At 40.2% G+C, this 18,854-nt stretch overlaps 1 protein-coding gene across 3 annotated transcripts in view; it reads right to left on the bottom strand.

Moving 5' to 3' along the window:
- The window catches only part of LOC122812883, a 169,493-nt gene that overhangs the window by 62,849 nt on the left and 87,790 nt on the right, over positions 1-18,854 (bottom strand). For 2 of the 3 annotated variants that reach the window (XM_044084922.1, XM_044084923.1), the window contains exons 3-4: positions 11,960-12,034; positions 7,467-7,541 (exon numbers count right to left, since the gene is read on the bottom strand). In XM_044084922.1, coding sequence (XP_043940857.1) covers positions 7,467-7,541; positions 11,960-12,034 — 150 coding nt within the window. The remainder of the gene's footprint in view (positions 1-7,466; positions 7,542-11,959; positions 12,035-18,854) is intronic. The other variant, XM_044084924.1, reaches the window with a different exon arrangement.

The raw sequence follows: 18,854 nt of genomic DNA, 5'->3' as shown, positions 1-18,854 counted from the left end.
GCAGCCCTGCAAGATGCCTCTAGTGAATCACAACCACACTGCAAAGTATGTTTTCCAACTTGTTCAGCAGAATGCAATAAATCCTGGAAGTCCTCATGTTCAGCACAATCAGGAATCATTTTCTGTTTAAGCAATCCAGTAACATGCTGATACTTTAACATATGAAACTGGCAGTTTAAGGCCCTAATGGCCAAAGTTTCAAAAGTGTATATCTTCTTACCCCATTTATCCAGCGCCCTGGAGTCTCTATCAGAGGAGGTAGGATTTTTGGCAGTAGTAGCTTTAATGCCCTTGGGTCCCTGTGAAATGGTCTCAGGATCTGCAGCAGGATTTCTGAAAAGGAACTTGAGGACCTGAGACATACCTCCTTGGACTACATGAAAAGAGACATTGAGGAGCTCTCTGATTATGTAGCCCAGGCAGGTATGACCCTGACCTTGAGCAGTATCCTACCTTCACCAAGAATGATGCCACAATACAAAGATAAGATGATCAGCTTTAATAATTGGCTTAAACTCTGGTGTCATTCAAAGGGGATCCAATGTCTGTCTGCCTGGGATGACATGCTGGACAAGCCACGCTGCTTCGCAAGGGACGGCTTGCACCTGTCACCCCTGGGCTTCCGGATATTGGCAAAGGCTCTTGCCACCCCATAGTGCCTTTTTAGGCAAGGCTCAAATTCTAAACCTACCACCCTAGAACACAAAAAAGGAAAAAAACTAAGGGTAATGCTGCTCAATGCCAGAAGTCTCAACCTGAAGATGCACGCACTCGAGGCACTTCTCAGTATGGAGAACATCGATGTCTGTGCTGTAACTAAAACCTGGTTCAAGGCTCCTGAGAGCACCCCAGCACTATCAGGTTTTACCTCATATCATGCGTTCCGGCCCCAAAATCCAGACAACACCAAGAAAGGAGGGGGGTGTCCATATTCATCAAGGACACCCATACCTCAAGGTTGGTGGCAACGCACGATGCATCGGAGACCATCCAGGTGCAATTAACCATAGGCAAGACTGCTCTGCAATTTGTAGCATGTTACAGGCCACCCTCTCAAACTCAGGAAACTCACATAGCTTTCCTGAAAACACTGGAGGGGATAAATGTATCTCCAAACACCATCATACTAGGTGATGCCAACTACCCTAATATAGACTGGGATCACTACTCAAGCCCAAACACTCTAGCCCAAAGGTTCCTGGAGTTCATAAACTCAAATGCCATGGAACAACTAGTCACCATCCCCACAAGTGGTGAAAACATACTTGATCTCATCATCACGAACATGGGATCACAATGTTCAACACCGGAAGTATACCCCTCACTGGTGAGATCAGATCATAAACTAATCTCACTGGAGGTCCTCATCCCGCCCCCACCTGAGATAAAAAAGACCACAGTGAAGAACTTCTCAAAAGCCGACTTCACACTTCTAAAGACTAGTGTGGTCTCTTTTAAGGCCCCCGAGCCGGTGGTAAACATTACTCAAGCTGCTGAATCACTTACAAATGCCTTCTACCAGCACCTACAGGACTGCATGGATCAGGCAATCCCAAACAAAACAAAGACTCTTTGTACCAAAGGCAAGCGTCCAGTCTGGTGGACCCCAGCCATAAACAAGCTCTACAACAAAAGGAGGAAGCTACTACAAGATAGAGCAAAATCCTTAAAAGGTAAGACACCTTTGATCATTATAAGTAAAAAACTAAGAGCTCTCATAAAATAATCCAAGGCAAATTTTGAGAGAAAAATTGCTAAGGACTCAAATGACAATCATAAGGCCTTCTTTAGCTATGTTAGAAACCTGGGAGGAAACTCCCAGATATGCTCAGAATTAGTTTAAAATGATGTGAAAATTACCGAACCTACAGACATTGCCAATATACTGGCTGACAGGTTCAGTGCAAACTTCTCCCCCCCCCCCCCAAAAAGGAGAGATATCTATACCAGAGGATTGTAGCCCCCCAAACATCTCTAACGCCCAGGTGAGAACTGCTCTCTCTAAGGCGAAAAACACAGCATCCATGGGACCGGATGGTGTCCCCGGCTGTGTGCTCCACTAACTCAATGAGGAATTAAACCCGCAGTTCGGACAGCTGTTTAATCTTAGCCTCACCTCAGGATACGTACCCAAGGAGTGGCGCACGGCAACTGTGGTCCCACTTCACAAAGGTGGTGCCTCCACCGACCCTGGAAATTACCGTCCCATCAGCTTGACAAGCCTGATCTGCAAAGCCATGGAGAGGATCATAATGGAACTCATAAATAAAGACATAGGGAACTTGCAGACTTTGGATCCAACCCAGTTTGGCTTTGTCAAAGGCAGATCATGCCTTTTAAACTTGGTTGACTTTTTCGAAACAGTCACCAAGGCCATTGATGAGGGAAAGGCAGTCCATACAGCCTACCTCGACCTGGCAAAGGCTTTTGACACAATACCCCACTCAGGTATCATTGAAAAACTCATCAGCTTAAATGTAAAGCCATACATCACAAGATGGGTTGCAAACTGGCTAAGTGACAGAACCCACAGGGTCAGAGTTGCTGGCGCCATGTCAGACTCAAAGCCTGTCACAAGTGGTGTCCCACAGGGCTCAGTCCTGGGCCCACTCTTGTTCGGCATCTACTTTTCTGAAGTACAAGCAAACACAGGAGGGTTATGGCTGACAAAGTTTGCAGATGACTGCAAACTGGGCGCCATAGTCGAAAACACATCTGACACAGAAATCCTTCAGAAGGGTCTCACAGAAACGGATAACTGGTGCCAGAGCCATGGCCTAAAGTTAAACACCAAGAAATGCATAGTCATACCCTTTGGGAAAAACAAGGTTACCCCTAGCTACCATATAGGTGGCAATCCACTGAGCACAGAAGAAGTTATCAGGGATCTGGGGACCCAGGTTGACAGTAACCTTTCGTTTGACACTCACGTTGCTAAAGTAGTTAGGAAGACCTTCTACATTAAAACAGAGCCAGAAGACGAGATGAAAAACCAAAAGCAATAGCGTACTCCAATGTTTAATACCCGCTTTCGTCACAAGACTTCCTCAGAATGCAACAAATCACCTTCAACAAAACATTTAAATACTAATACTAATTACATACAAATTACTAATTAATCAATAAACCTAAACAATTAAAATGTAAAAATGCTATGTAATTAAGTAAGCAGTAACAAGGTATTACAGTCTTTGTCAACATGTAATTTCCTATATTTTAAAAAACATTTCACATTAATGGTGTCGTTTAATCCTGGAAATTTATCAGAATTTAATTTAACTTGCCAAATAGTCTCACGTTGTTCTAAAAAATTTTTAAAATCACCTGCCCTTAAATCAGAATGCACAATATCCAAAATAGAAAATAAAAATTTTTTAAAATTATTACAAACAACTGAATGTTTAAAAAGAGCATTGTTTTCATCCCTGGTTTTAATGCTGTACAAATGCTCTCTAATTCTAGTTTTAAGACATCTGGTCGTCATGCCAATGTAGAATGCTGAACATCCAGAACATTGGCTAATATAAACAACCCCCTTTGAGTTGCAATCAACGTAACCAGGAACTTTAAATGTTTGATCTATATTATCAATTTTAATGTAAGGTCCCTCAGAAATAAACCTACATGTGTTGCAACCATGACAGCAATGCATACCGGTTTTGTTAGTGTGCATATTCAGTTGAACTTGAGTGTTGAATTCTAAAATTTTCTTTAAATTATTATGATTCCTAAAAACAAACAACGGTCGATCACCCACTACCTTTCGTATATCGTTATTTCCATTTATTATCCTCCAATTATTAATTATAATTTGCTTAATCTGTCCACCATCGGAACTAATGTCCAAGGAGCACGTGACATGTGGATTAATGTCTTTTCTCGTGTCTAAATCACTACCAACACTGGTTGGTAGTGCAGGATAATCTAGTAAAGCTTTAAAGGAAGTAGTGCGTCTAGTCAAAATCTCGTCTTTTGTCTGTGTCAATTCAACAATATTGTATCCCCTCTGTCTAAATAAAGAAATAATAATATCAAATTCTTCAAAGAGGTCACTACATTTTGACGTCATTCGACTAGCACGTATAAATTGACCACGGGGGATGTTCTTAACAACATGCCTAGGATGATTACTAGAATAATGCAAGTAACCATTGGTGAATGTCTCTTTACGAAAAACCCTGCTGTGAAACCTGTAATCTTTTTCATCCCAATATAGTAATACATCCAAAAAATTAACCTGCAGTCCTACACTTCCCTTTGTAAATCTCAAAAAATCAGAAGATTTATTGATATCAAAAATCAAACTGTCAACTGTAGAGGAGTCACCCTCAATAACAAATAATACGTCATCAATAAAACGACAATAAAAATTAATATTAAATTTCCTGTTCAAGGTTGGCATAACTTCAAATTCCCACCAAGCCATGACTACATTGGCAAAAGCTGGAGCAGCCGATGACCCCATGGCCACCCCTTTCTTTCGTCTATAATACTTCTTTCCAAAAAGAAAAAAATTATTCTCCAAAATCAATTCTAGAAATAACCTAATGGTAGAAATGGCATTAGCAGTTACTTAATTACATAGCATTTTTACATTTTAATTGTTTAGGTTTATTGATTAATTAGTAATTTGTATGTAATTAGTATTAGTATTTAAATGTTTTGTTGAAGGTGATTTGTTGCATTCTGAGGAAGTCTTGTGACGAAAGCGGGTATTAAACATTGGAGTACGCTATTGCTTTTGGTTTTTCATCTCGTCTTCTGGCTCTGTTTTGGTTACTTGGTTTTTTCGCTTTGTTTTGGTTTTCTAGACCTTCTACATTGCCCACCTGATCATGAAGGGATTCACATCTAGATCAAGGGAGGTCATCGTCCCCCTGTACTCATCACTCATCAGACCAATGATTGAGTACAATGCCCCATTCGGAATGTATCTGACCGGACACCTGCAGCAGCTGGAAAGGCCCCAAAAGTTCCTCACCAAAAGGATAAAGGGTCTCAAAAATATGTCTTATGCTGCCCGACTGAAAGAACTCCAGCTATATTCAGTTGCTTACCGCTTGTTCAGAGGTGACCTGTGCCTGACATACAAGGCCATGTCAAACCCAGATTTGATGAACATGCTTCACCTCAAAAAATCTAGATCCCTCAGAACTACAAGGGCGGGAGACTTAAACCTTGGCACGGTTATTAATAGGATGTGCTGGAGGGACAGATTCATCACCCAGAGACTACCTATGCTGTGGAACAAAATCCCGGTACATGTGAGGCAGAGCACCTCGCTGGCCGTGTTCGAGAGAAATCTTGACCAATGGATGGGAGATCGCAGATATACCCCAGGGATTACCTCAGTGTCACTGCTTGACAGAGGCACAGCAAAATAATAGGCATAGTTTTATTCAAACTAAAGGGGTGGCGAAAGCCACAAAACTCTGGGCTAGGCTTGTAAATGCCCTTGGGCAGATAGCCTAGTTTGAACCTATGAACCTATGAAATGTATAGGATTGTGTAATACAAAGACAGGACTGGACTCCATTCCTAAGTCAGGGCACAATTAAAATTCATTAACAGTACTACTTCAATGATGTTCACCAAAAGTGCTTTTCTCTACATTCAGTGCATCTGGGACGGTCTTATTCCGCAGTTCATATGGAATTACATGTGTTGGTAGTATATCTAAGTATGCTTGGAAGTTTCTGTGTTTTAGTAGCTCACTTGTTTCTAACTACCACTTAAACTATCTGGGTGCCTTTATTCAACATTGCTCAAGTTTCTGCTTGTGTGGCCTTACTAGTGCATCCACTTCCTGTGCTAAAGAAGAATAACTCAGCACCTCTGGGATCTACTTCCTGTGTTACACAGACTGGCATGCTGCTGACCTTTAGCACTGCTCTTTCCCAGCTATTCCAGTCAGGGTGCACACTTCTGTCATTAAGGCACTTGTGATCTTTATGAAAAGGTAGAATGTAGAACTCAGGGTTACTTTCTGATCAGCCGATGAAAGGTATATTCTCCGTCTATCCTTCTGTGAAGAAAGTAGTAGCGTATTTCGGCTTTTCCCAGTTAGGGGTCGCCACAGTGGACCTCCGGTCCACTAATGATTGCCAGAAGATTTTTACATGCCAAGTTGCCAGCCCTGACGCACAACCTTCAATGAAGGTACGCCCATTCACGCATATCTCCACACAGAATACGCTCTAGCAGAGAATTTAACCAGACAGCATCTTACTGTGAGGCGACAACGCTACCGCAGCACTACCACCGCAGTCTCAGTGGAGAAAGTACATCTGTGTAAAATCTTACTATAACAGTAGATGTCCTTCTCTTTACTGTTGCAGTATGCTTCACATAAGGGATCTCCTGCCATCGTCAGCCCCACATCTGGCCAGTATACCAAAGCCTTCAAGTCTTACAGACATTTTATGTCACACATCTGCACTTCTTGGATGACATAGGGCAGAAAGATGACACATGGAAGCAGATACTTAGAACTGAAAAAGCCCTCCGAGGAACAGAATACCCTCAGGAACAAATAGGTACATGTGCATCCAAAAGGAAAAATAAAGGAAGAAAGGAGAAGGGCCTCTTGGCCAGGAGGGCAACCAGAACAAAGGGCAAAAATCAGGACAGAGAGGAAAGGAGGGAGGGGCCGAATACTGGAACAGTGAAGAGAAGGACATCTACAGTTATGGCAAGATTTTACACATCGGTACTGTCCTTCTACATCACTGTTGCATTATTCTTCACCTAAGGGAGAGTACAACATCTCAAAAGGATGCCTGGGAGGAGGAAAGCAGAGAAGAAACCTTCACAAACCCATGCAGAATAGCCCTGGCAAAGCCCGGCCTGGCCCTAGAAACAACAGTGTGGCCATACTGCTTTGGTGGTTTGTGCCATGAGCCTAATGTGTGTGACCGTACAGTAGTATTTCATACAGTGAAACCTAGTTTTCCATTAATACAGCATTGCAAGTTACTTTTGTTATGAAGGGTAGTTTAAACCAGAACAGTTTGCCTGCTTTTGGTGTTGTCTTCAGATACCACACCACAAAGCACCTCTGTGATTACAAGCTACTCTCCTGTCAAGTGATTATGATAATAAAACAGATTTTCATGCCACAGACCAGGGGAATCAAGCTATAAAATGACTTCTTAGTAACTCTGAGGATTGCAATATATCGTGCAAATTTCTTTGCTAATAAAAACAAGAAACATAAAGCATAATCTTAAAAGAATATAGACAGGTCTGTATCAAGTTATATATTTTAAAGTTAAAATTTTCTATGTGACATCAGTAGCGCTATATTAGCAGTGGCGGTCCACAGAACCAGAAATGATTGACTGCAGCTGCCAGTTCTCATACTCTTGGAATACATGTGATTTCACTTTTACAACACTGACAGCGGAGTTAAGAACAACAAAATGCAGAGATGCTGTCTCCATGCAAGTACCCAAGTAGCATCTTACCTCTGGCAGGGGATTCTTGTCATACTGGTTACTGTTGGCCTCCGGCTCTCTTGGGTTTTCCAGAATAAGAGGCTGCTGTTAAGGAAGAACATTTAAAAAACATTAACAAAGCCTCAGGCTTGTTGCTTATCTGCAGCTGCAATGTGGACTTTACAGTTTCTGTTGTAGTTTTCTGAAAGAGATGAAAACTTCCATTAATACCCCACCCAATCAAACAACAAGAAATAAAGGCAGATGGGGGCATCATTCTCAAAGCATACTGCAACACACAAATACTGTGTGTTGCAATGGATCCCTATTACAACATCAAAGTTGCATAACTTCAAATGTTGTAATAGCGAACTGTAAACAGCGAACGCTAACAATAGCGAAGCTCCAGAAAACCAAATTTTTTCCTAGGGAAAGAATTCGGTTGTATGTTTCTATGGCTTCGCTATTTTCTGCAGTGTGGTGTGAAAGTTACGGGCCGGGTTCAAGTAAGTGTGTGATAGTGATGGACTTTAGGGTTAGGGCATGGGTCAGGTAAGTGTGCGATAGTGACGGACTTTAGGATTAGGGCGCAGGTCAGGTATGTGTGCAATAGTGACGGACTTTAGGGTTAGGGCTGGGTTAGGGATAGTGCATAGATAGTCATGTATGTTAGGTTTAGTGTAGGTTTTTAAGGTGTTTTGTGTGATTCTGTTGTGTGTGTGTTTTTTCGAACATCGATTTTTTTCCCTGGGAAAAAATTCACTGTTCTGAGGTTTCAAAGTTATTACGTTTTGAACTTCCAACTTCTAACTTATGGTGTTCGGAATTTTGGAAGTTCGATAACGTAATATGAACCATGTTGCAATATGTGTGGAATCTTAAACCAATATAACAGGCATGATGTCCTCTTATATATGCTTTGTGATTGCTACCCTGTTATTAGTGGTTCCAGAGTCTGACTGGTAAGGGGCACCGTGGATATCATGTTCAGCACTAAGTCTGACATCACTGTGTGTCGGTCTGTAAAAATGCCACAGTTATCCACAGCATCTGCTCTTCCTGCCACAGAAAACCACTGCATGATCACCTAAGGCTTCAAAAAGAGCACCGCTTACTAATTCTGTACACAATACCCACATGCTTGTACGTGCATGAGTGCATGGTTATGTGAATTCGTGTGCGTGTTTTTTTGTTATTCAAAAAACATTTAAGTTTCACTGATATTCCTATATTGAGAAACAATTTGGAAATGAATAAAAACACAAAATAATTTTTTTCAAAGTGGCAACACCTTCTTCACTCCCTCCAGGTGGGAGGGTCTGGCCTTTTGCAACCCCCACACTTAAAATCAGATGCAGTCCACACTGGCATACACAATATATAAGTGCATGATGTCGCAACAAGTCACAATTAAATTAAATTGAAGAAAAGATGCCTCATGCACCTAACCTCATGAGAAGGTAGGTATGCTGTGTGTGTGTGTGTGTGTGTGCACATGTTAGCACTAATGTGCATGGATATATACTTGTCTACAATATTTCATCACCACTATTTTTATTGCAGCACAGTCCATCAAGTCCAACTCATCAGTCCTGAAGCATCAAAACACTACAAAACTACTAAAAATCACAGCAAACCTGCCCCATCATTAAAAGGATACATTACTAAAAACCACAACTCCCCATCATTAAATAGATAAATTACTAAAGACCACAGCAACCCCCATCATTAAATGGATAAATTCCTAAAAATCAAAGCAACTCTCATATCATTATATAGATAAATTACTAAGAACTACAGCAGCCATGCCTCATCATTAAAAGGATAAATGACTAGAAAAAACACTGCAACCCCCATATCATTAGATACATTACTAAAAACTGCAGGAACCCTGACATATCATTAAACAGCTACATTACTAAAAACACAGCAACCCTGACCACACCATTAAGTAAATAAATTACTAAAAAACTCAGCAACTCCACCACATCATTCTGCTCTGCAGAATGGCTTGGACACTCTCAAGACATTTTCTGGCAGCAATCTGGAATATGTAAGAAATGTTATATGTTTTAAATGAGTCTTCATCCTCTCGTGAAAAAGAATAAAGCATTTATATGGATGCACGATAGCCTTCTATGTGAAGTTTTCTGATTACATTAAGAAAGGCTTCCAATACTTTAAACAGAAAACTTTTGGGGTTCTATGAATGCTTCCATTTACTAGAAATCTGCAGTTATACTGCATCAAAAAGTGAAATCTGAATTAAATTTACTGAGCTTAGACTGAAGCACTTTTTATACACGTTTCTCTTTTTCCATCTGGATGCACTTTATGTACATTATTATGGTTTTACAGATAGACGGCATTACAGTCAGGTCTACATTAAGCAGAACAGTTAAGAATACAAGCAATCAGAATGCTACACATCTTCTGTCAATTCATTAATACCACTCCTCTTTTCTGAACTGCAATGGGTTGCCATTTTCCTTTTAGCACAGACTTTATCAAGATTGTGAAATTGACAGACTGTTCATGGTCATGGTACTGTGTTATGATATCTCCTTCCGACACATGAGGTTCTGGGTTCAATCCTGACCTTCTCTCATAAACTATGCTGTCTGACACTGCAGAGAATCAATGCAGTTACCTGTTAACAAGTTGCTTTGTGTGGTCCAGGGTTTGATTCCCTCAACCTTCATTTGCCTACTGGGTTCCCTTGAGCAAGTCACTTTGTCCCAAAGCACTGTGTGGTCATTAAAAAACTGGACTAGGCTCCTCAATGGTCTTGTGGATTGTATGTATAGTGACTACCTACGCATCCATGAATCTACCAACATTAAACAAGCTTCAAGAAGTTGCAAGAGTTACTGAAAATTTTCATTAAAATTCACTTAAAATATTAGTTAATGCACATAGGTTTAAAGAGGTTCTAATATTTTCCACCTAATTTTAACAAGCTATGCAGTCAAGTAATGCCATCGTAAGGTCATAGACACATGTCTAGTGGCAAGAACCACCAAAACAACATATGCATCATCAAGATACCACCGTTCCATGTGATCATAAGTATGGGTTTTCCAGTTGCTGAAAGATTATGGTAATATGAGTCTATATTACGTTGTCAAAAGGCTTGTTCATCAAACGCCTTTTCATCGACACATAAACATTGAAGTACCAAAACTCTGAATGGCTACGTCAGCAATTTTTTTCTCAGGGGAAAATATCTCTTGGCCAACCACAAACAAAACAAACTGTAAGAATGTGCCCTCCTACCCCCCAAACTAAATATACCAACTCTAAGACCGCACTACAGTGGAGGAAAGGGTAAATTCCTGACACGGCCTAGCAATTTATTTCCCCTGGAAAAATTCACTTAAGTGGCTGTTCGAAGTTTTGGTGCTTCAATGTTTACATGTTGATGAAAAGGCGTTTGATGAACAAGCCTTTTTGACAATGTACTATAGACCCCGAATAGACCTGTACTCTGTGACAGACAACTGCATGTGTAACATTAGTGGCTCTGCTTTAGGACGTACCTGATGTGCAGCACAAAGCAAACATTCGCATCTGTGATAAAGAAAGCAGATATACGAAGTGATACAGCACTCTGAGGTAATGACCTATGTATGTGATGCAATGTCTCCGTAACATTCTGAATATTGTTAGGTACAGCTCTACAGAATTATGTTAAGACCCATCAGTATTTAGTGCATCTAAGTTAGAGATTCTTGTATTAAGGGCTTTCATGCAAGTCCTATACTTTAATCCCCAGAACTTGTACTTACAGTCTGATCCTTGGGAGGTCAGAATGTTGTGCATCACTTTATGCAAAATGGGTGAGCGTGTGTTATTTGGCATTTGGAACAACAGTGCACATGATCCACTGATGTTACAGTCGACAGTGTGGTCATACTGCATTGGTGGTTTGTGACGTGAGTTTAATGTGTGTGACCGTACAGTAGTATTCCATACAGTGAAACCTAGTTTTCCATCAGTACTGCATTGCAAGTTACTTTTGTTATGAAGGATAGTTTTAATGAAAACAGGTTGTTTAAACAAGAACAGTTTGCCTGCTTTTGGTTTTGTCTTCAGGTACCACACCTCACAGTATCTCTGTGATCACAAGTTACCCTCCTGTCAAGTGATTATGATAAAACAGATTTACATCCCACAGGCCAGGTGAATCAAGCTATAAAGTGACTTCTCACTAACTCTGAGGAATGCAATATATTGTGCAAATTTCTTTGGTAATAAAAGACAAGAAACATAAAGCATAATTTTAAAAGACTGCAGACAGATATGTATGAAATTATATATTTTAAAGTTAAAATTTTCTATGTGACATCAGTAGCGCTATATTAGCACTGGCTGTCCACAGAACTACAAATGATTGACTGCGGCTGCCAGTTCTCATACTCTTGGAATACATGTGATTTCACTTTTACAACACTGACAGCGGAGTTAAGAACAACAAACTGCAGAGATGCAGTTTCCATGCAGGCACTCAAGTAGCATCTTACCTCTTCTTGGCAAGTATCAGTAGACTTGCTTAAGTCATCCTCCAGATCCCATTCGCTGCATGAAGTATTAGTCATCTGTTAAGGAAGAACATTGAAAAAATATTAACAAAGCCTTAGGCTTGTTGCTTATCTGCAGCTGCGATTTGGACTTCACAGTGCTAGTTTTCTGAAAGAGATTAAAACTTGCATTAATATGCCACGCAATCAAACAACAAGAAATAAAGGCAGATGGGAGCATCATTCTCAAAGTGTACTGCAGCACACAAATACTGTGTGTTGCAATATGTGTGGAATCTTAAACCAATATAACAGGCATGATGTCCTCTTATATATGCTTTGTGATTGCTACCCTGTTATTAGTGGTTCCAGAGTCTGACTGGTAAGGGGCACCGTGGATATCATGTTCAGCACTAAGTCTGACATCACTGTGTGTTGGTCTGTAAAAATGCCACAGTTATCCACAGCATCTGCTCTTCCTGCCACATAAAACCACTGCTTGATCTGCTGAGGCTTCAAAAAGAGCACCGCTTACTAATTCTGTACACAGTACCCACATGCTTGTTTGTGTGAGTGGATGTATGTGCATTTATTTGAGTTATTCAAAAAACATTTAAGTTTCACTGATATTCCTATATTGAGAAACAATTTGGAAATGCATACAAACACAAAATATTTTTTTTTCAACGTGGCAACACCTTCTTCACTCCACCCAGGTGGGAGGGTCTGGCCTTTCACAACCCCCACACTTAAAATCAGATGCAGTCCACACTGGCATACACAATATATAAGTGCATGATGTCGCAACAAGTCACAATTAAATTAAATTGAAGAAAAGATGCCTGATGACCCTACCCTCATGAGAAGGTAGGTATGCTGTGTATGTATGTATGTTAGGACTAATGTGCATGGATATATAGTTGTCTACATTATTTCATCACCACAATTTTTATTGCAGCACAATCCATCAAAACCAACTCATCAAGTCCTGAAAAATCAAAACACTACAAAACTACTAAAACTCACAGCAACCCCGCCCCATCATTAGAAGGATAAATTACTAAAAACCACAACAAACTCCCCTATCATTAGACAAATTACCAAAAACCACAGCAACTCCCTTCATTAAATAGCTAAATTCCTAAAAATCAAAGCAACTCTCATATCATTATATGGCTAAATTACTAACAACTACAGCTACCCCATCCCATCATTAAAAGGATAAATTATTAACAACCACAGCAAACTTCCCCATCATTAAATAAATTACTAATACCCACAGCAACCCCCATAATTAAAAAGATAAAGTCCTAAAAAATCAAAGCAACTCTCATATCATTATATAGAAAAATTACTAAGAGCAACAGCAACCATGCCCCATCATTACACAGTTAAATTACTAAAAACCACAGCAACCCCCCATCATTAAATTACTTAAAACCAGAATAACCATGCCCCGATAATTAAATAAAATTCTAAAAACACAGCAACCCTGTCCCCACCATTAAGTAGATAAATTAATAAAAACCACAGCAACTCCACCACATCATTAGATACATTACTAAAAAAACCAGCAACCCCATCATTAAATTACTTTTAAGTAAATTACTAAAAAACGTAGCAACCACACCCTCATTAAACAGATAACTTACTAAAAACCACAGCAACCCCTCTATCATTAGAAACATTTCTAAAAACTGCAGCAGCCCCGCCTCATCATTAAGTGGCTACATTACTGAAAACCACAGTAACTCCACCCCCACCATTAAATAAATAAATTAATAAAAAGACAGCTGTGACAAAGTGGGATACTGTCAGCTCAGCTAGCTGGAATTTTGTAAATAATTATATGTCATTTGTGAATATCAACATGATTTACATCAGATGCTTGTGTTACAACTGTATTAGAACTGTGTGTCATGTGTGTCAAGCTGCATGTACAGATGTGTGTGTTGAAAAGGTATTTGCAGGGTGCTGTGCTTGAAATGTGGCTGTGGTGTGCCCTGCTGGAGGAGAGCAGAGATGTGCATGCACTATTATAGCTGTTTGGATGTATGTATTTTGTCAGTGGAGACTGTAATGCGGGAGGCTAACTTCAGAGAAATGGATGAAGTTGGATTGCTTTGTATGCTATGCAATAGGGGATGGTGTCTTTCAGTTTTCGATGCAGCTGGAGGCAGAGAGTCTGTGCTGAGGAGCTGTCGGTATTGTCTTGGAAGTGTTTTATTGTTTTGACTTTCAACATCTGCCAAGGATCTGAGGTCTATGTATTTTTGAAGGTGAATGCTGGATGCTGCCAGCTGCTATCAATGGTTGTTTTGGGCTTGGGAATTAGAGGTTGGATGGCAAGGGGTGGTGTCATTCTGCAGGCTAGCCCAGCAGTGATATTATTTTGAGGGGTCTCCTGGTGAGACAGAGCATTCTGTATTATGTCTTGGATCTGACATCAAGGAAAACCATTCACCACACATTTGCCTTGCTCTAATGAAGTAAGTTTTTAGGGAAAAGTATAATTCCCTTAAATTTAGTCAAGAATATAGTAAAGCTTAATTTAGATTTTTTTATTTTATTTATTTGAGACTGTCATACAATGTTTTAAATATTTCCTGTGGTTTTGAATTCCGGGGTCCCTGTGAATGTACATTTAGTATTGTCGTGTTCTTTTATTATTTATTATTAAATATATTTAAAACCTTTCATTGTTGCTGATTTGTGTAGAGATACTTAAGTTGTGAGAGTACTTGCATATCTGTTTGGTGACACTGTATGGACCACACCTAATAGCCTTGCTCTTGGTCAAACTACTATTTGTATTAATATTACACAGAAATATTGGACACCCTTTGTTAAGGGCCTTAAAGTAGCTGATAAAAAGGCTGTGTGTGTATGTGTGTGTGTGAGAGAGAGAGGGACACATACACACACATATATGTAAACATATCTGCACATATATAGGAGCTATACTGAAATGTGAATTTACAGTATATCTAGCGATATATTTAACCCTATGTACACTGACAAAAAAACCCCACAATAAAACAGAGTCGCTGTAGGGAGGCAAGTCCTCCTGCACTCCCACCCCTCTCTCCCTGCTACTTTAATACACTAACTCCAGTACCACATGACAGTGGCAGAAAAAAGCAAAGTTCTGTAACACCTATATATGACTGTGCACAGACCACCAACAGCAGCAGAAACCCAAATCAGTGTAAGAGAATCTACTCTAGGTTGCTTTATGTGCTGGTCAGTGACAGGGAACTGGGAATGGATAAACATGTGTGTGTGTGTGTGTGTGTGTGTGTGTGTGTGTGTGTGTGTGTGTGTGTGTGTGTGATGTGTGTGTTGGGGGGTGCACTCCTGAGTGTGCTATACTTTGGGTGAGCTGATGGTAGCTCAGATGGATGTAGAAGATCCAGAAGCATGTACAGAAAAGAGTAGGATAATTTCTGTGGTACCCTGGTCACATTTCCTTCAGCTAAGTATAATTAACACCTTGAATCTCTCTGAAAATAAGTCACACACCTAATAGGGCTAACACTGTCAGTAAAACATAAAGTAAATAAGCCAGCAATCAAGCAAACATTTTCTAGAAAGATGGGAACATGGATGCTGTTACACTATGTTTGACCTCTGAATGACTACTGACAACTAAGAACAGAGGAGAAGTAGAATCCAGAAAAAGCGACTAACAAAAAAGCATCATTCTGGGATCGCTACCCTTACTGTTTCTCCAAATAAATAGTTTTGCTAGGTTTTAACAATTTCTGAATGCACTTTTTTTTTACTTTTGAGATCTGCCGGAAGAAGGTACTTTTAGCAATGAGGAAGGCATTAGCAAGAGGATGGGCATTGCTTGACACAAGACCAAAAGCTTCCGGAGCTTCATAGATGCTTGGAGGTTTCTGCTTTATGGAATAAAGTTTTACTGCTGAAAACAACACAATGATCACAAAAGAAGAAAAAGGGGGATCTTCCGCTGGACAAAACCATTAATAAAGATGAAAGATCATTTGGCAAAATCTGTTAACCACAAATGCATTTGCTTACCTTTTTCAGGGACTTCATGAAAAGCTATGAGCGTACCGCAGTCGAAAAAAGGTTAAAGTACAATTCACAACAATTAGTAATAGAATGAGTTTCCATGTGTTATCGCTTTGGAAGTCACACAGGTGGCACAGTCAGACTGATGACAGACTGCAGTGATATAGCAGGAAAGAGTCACAGATGAAATGAGCTACTGTCCCTTCTATCGGATGTCCACTTTGTGAATAAGACATCAGTACTCACCAGGGAAGTCTAAAGCACTGGACATCTACCTGCATTTAGGTCCCATCTGTAATGACTCATACTGCAGCCACTGTCCCTATGATGACCATCTCCCCTCACCTCCATGGCTCCTGTTTGATGGCTACACTACCTGTACATAATAGTCATACTCATTCTGCAGGTCTAGGCTTGGGCATCCCTTGGCAATACAAAACACTAAGGCCCATTCATTCCTATTTAAGCATCCTCACTAGCCCATTTATTCCCAGCAGTGAGAGTCAGATGATAGGATGCAGGTTACAGACCAGGTCCTGTGGAGGGATGTAATCCAAGAGCTGCTTCCCCCTCAGAGACTCCTTCAGGTTCATAGGTATGTACTAGGCTAATAACCATAGAGCCTTTACAAGTCTAGCTGTACCATCCAAATGTGACCAACATGTTATATGCTTTAGTCATTTATATAGGATGAATTTTACTGACTGCCTCTATGCATCAGGAACATAGGTGCCAGACCAGGGGTGAATTTCCAATTTCCCATTCACTGGCCCAAGTTACACTTAAATAGGGTAAGGGTGAGCCATTGCTTCATATGGATGAGCAGCCTACTCCAGAGAATGGGTATTCTCTGAAATATACAACTGTCTTTTCAATATGTTCTGTTTATGTTGCAAGCAAAATTTAGGTCTTTGGATCTTGTAGTTCTGATGCTATTTGTTTTGCAGATGTGCAGAGGACTACCTCTGGCTTGTTAATAAGCTGTTTCATGTGCTAAAGATGCATGGTTTGAATCTTTCCACCTTCATTTACCTATTGTGTGGCCTTGAGCAGGTAATTTAACCAGTCTGTGCTTTGGGACTGTGACGAGCCCTCAGTAACTAAGGAGTCAAAATCTTTACTACTGACTCCAGTGTAAGACAATCACTAAAAGTAGAGTAATTCTTTCTCAGTTTCCCCTAAGGGCACACCAGGAACATGATCTAAAACCTGGGACTAGACTGTATAATTCTGTTCATCCCAAATGTAGCTCCACACTAAACACCTCAGAGCACTGTGTTCCAGTTTTAGATCTCTGATACACTCACACAAATAATTAATTCTCTCACACGGAAACACTTGGAGGCCTGCCACAGATTTTCTAGCTGTGACCCTTTTGTAAATGATCCAATAACTGCTCTCACTAATCAGAGTATCTCTATGCTCTTAAAAAGCGTAGCCAGTTATGTTAAAATAGATATTAATACAAATGGTAGCATGTGACAAAGCAGCAAGACGTTCGGAGTGGCCTTGGATTTATCAAAGCAGGCATAAGCACTCTCAGGTTATGAAAAGAATGCACTAAACAACTAGCCACACTGAAAGTTAATAAAGTATTTAATAATAACCAAAATGATTAAAATATAAAACAGTAACTTCAATAAACAACAGATTTAAGCCACCAGAAATATGAAATTAATATTAAATGATAGAAAATGGAATGATTAGAAAAACTCTTTCTAAATGACTGTGATTTCCTAACTAAGGGACACTGTTCCTAATCTAAACTAGATAATACAGCAAGGCAAATCTCATCTTACTTCAGTCAGTTGAATTTGGAAATACTGGATTCAATCACTGCTTTTTGCAAATCCTCTGGACGTCCACTATTGAGCAATTGTACAGCCCAACAGCTACTCTTCAACTGAACTAAGAGACTTTAACTGACTCAGTTCTTATTTTCATATCAAACTTTGAAAATCAACAGACATGAAGATTCCATCTTGTCATCCATCTCTGAAAGTAAATGCAGAGCAACTGTGAAGGTTCCGATGACATCACCTTTAAATTAGCTGACTTTGCCTCAGCATGCATTCTGAATCCTCTGTTGGCACATGTGCAGTTTGTCATTCAAAAGAATACTGTACAAATTAGACTAATAATCAACAGACAAAAACTTATGTAGAAATATATAGCTAGTCATGCTGGTATATATTACACAGGTTAACCCATAAGTCATGTACAAAACTTTAGCCAGTCATGCTAGCACATATGGCAGTATTTTATTTCTTCACAGGGACAACTGGGAATGTGGGGTAGGCTCCTTGATGGACTCCTGGACTTTACACTCTTTTAAGGTCTACAACTGCTGCCTGTCACCTTAGGGAACTGTGCTTGCCTACACACACACCCTCCAGTTCACAGGCTGCTTTGCGCAGACTTCTACGTGCTTATGGCATCACTTGTGGTTGCTAGACTCAGGTTCTGTGGGTGCAACATGCAATGCTCCCACCAACTGTTAACCCAGATGGTGAGCCACAGCCATCTCCTTCCTTCCAGGACAGGACAGCTGGCAGTGACCGCTCACTCCCATAATTCCTAGCATGTGCCTTCCAGCTCCTGTGTAGCTAATCCAGCACAGGTCATCTAGGCTGCACTCAGGACATCAGCCCTCTGTGACAGAGGGGCAGACTCATGTTTGTTTACATTTTCACATATATGGCACCCAACACAAAGTACAGTTGTGTAAATCTTATTTAACTGTAGCAGTAGATATTCCTAGAACACACTGTCTTACTGGCATTTAGCTAGTAGTTCTCTGCTGCCCTCCTCTGGCAGACTGCTAAATTTCAGAGTCCCTCCCACTACCTGCCTGTGG

The sequence above is a fragment of the Protopterus annectens genome, chromosome 10.part0 (assembly GCF_019279795.1).
Source record: "Protopterus annectens isolate FY-2018-M chromosome 10.part0, PAN1.0, whole genome shotgun sequence".
Lineage (NCBI taxonomy): Eukaryota > Metazoa > Chordata > Ceratodontiformes > Protopteridae > Protopterus > Protopterus annectens.
The sequence above is the reverse complement of the archived record's forward strand: the minus strand, read 5'-3'. Positions and strand labels throughout refer to the sequence as shown.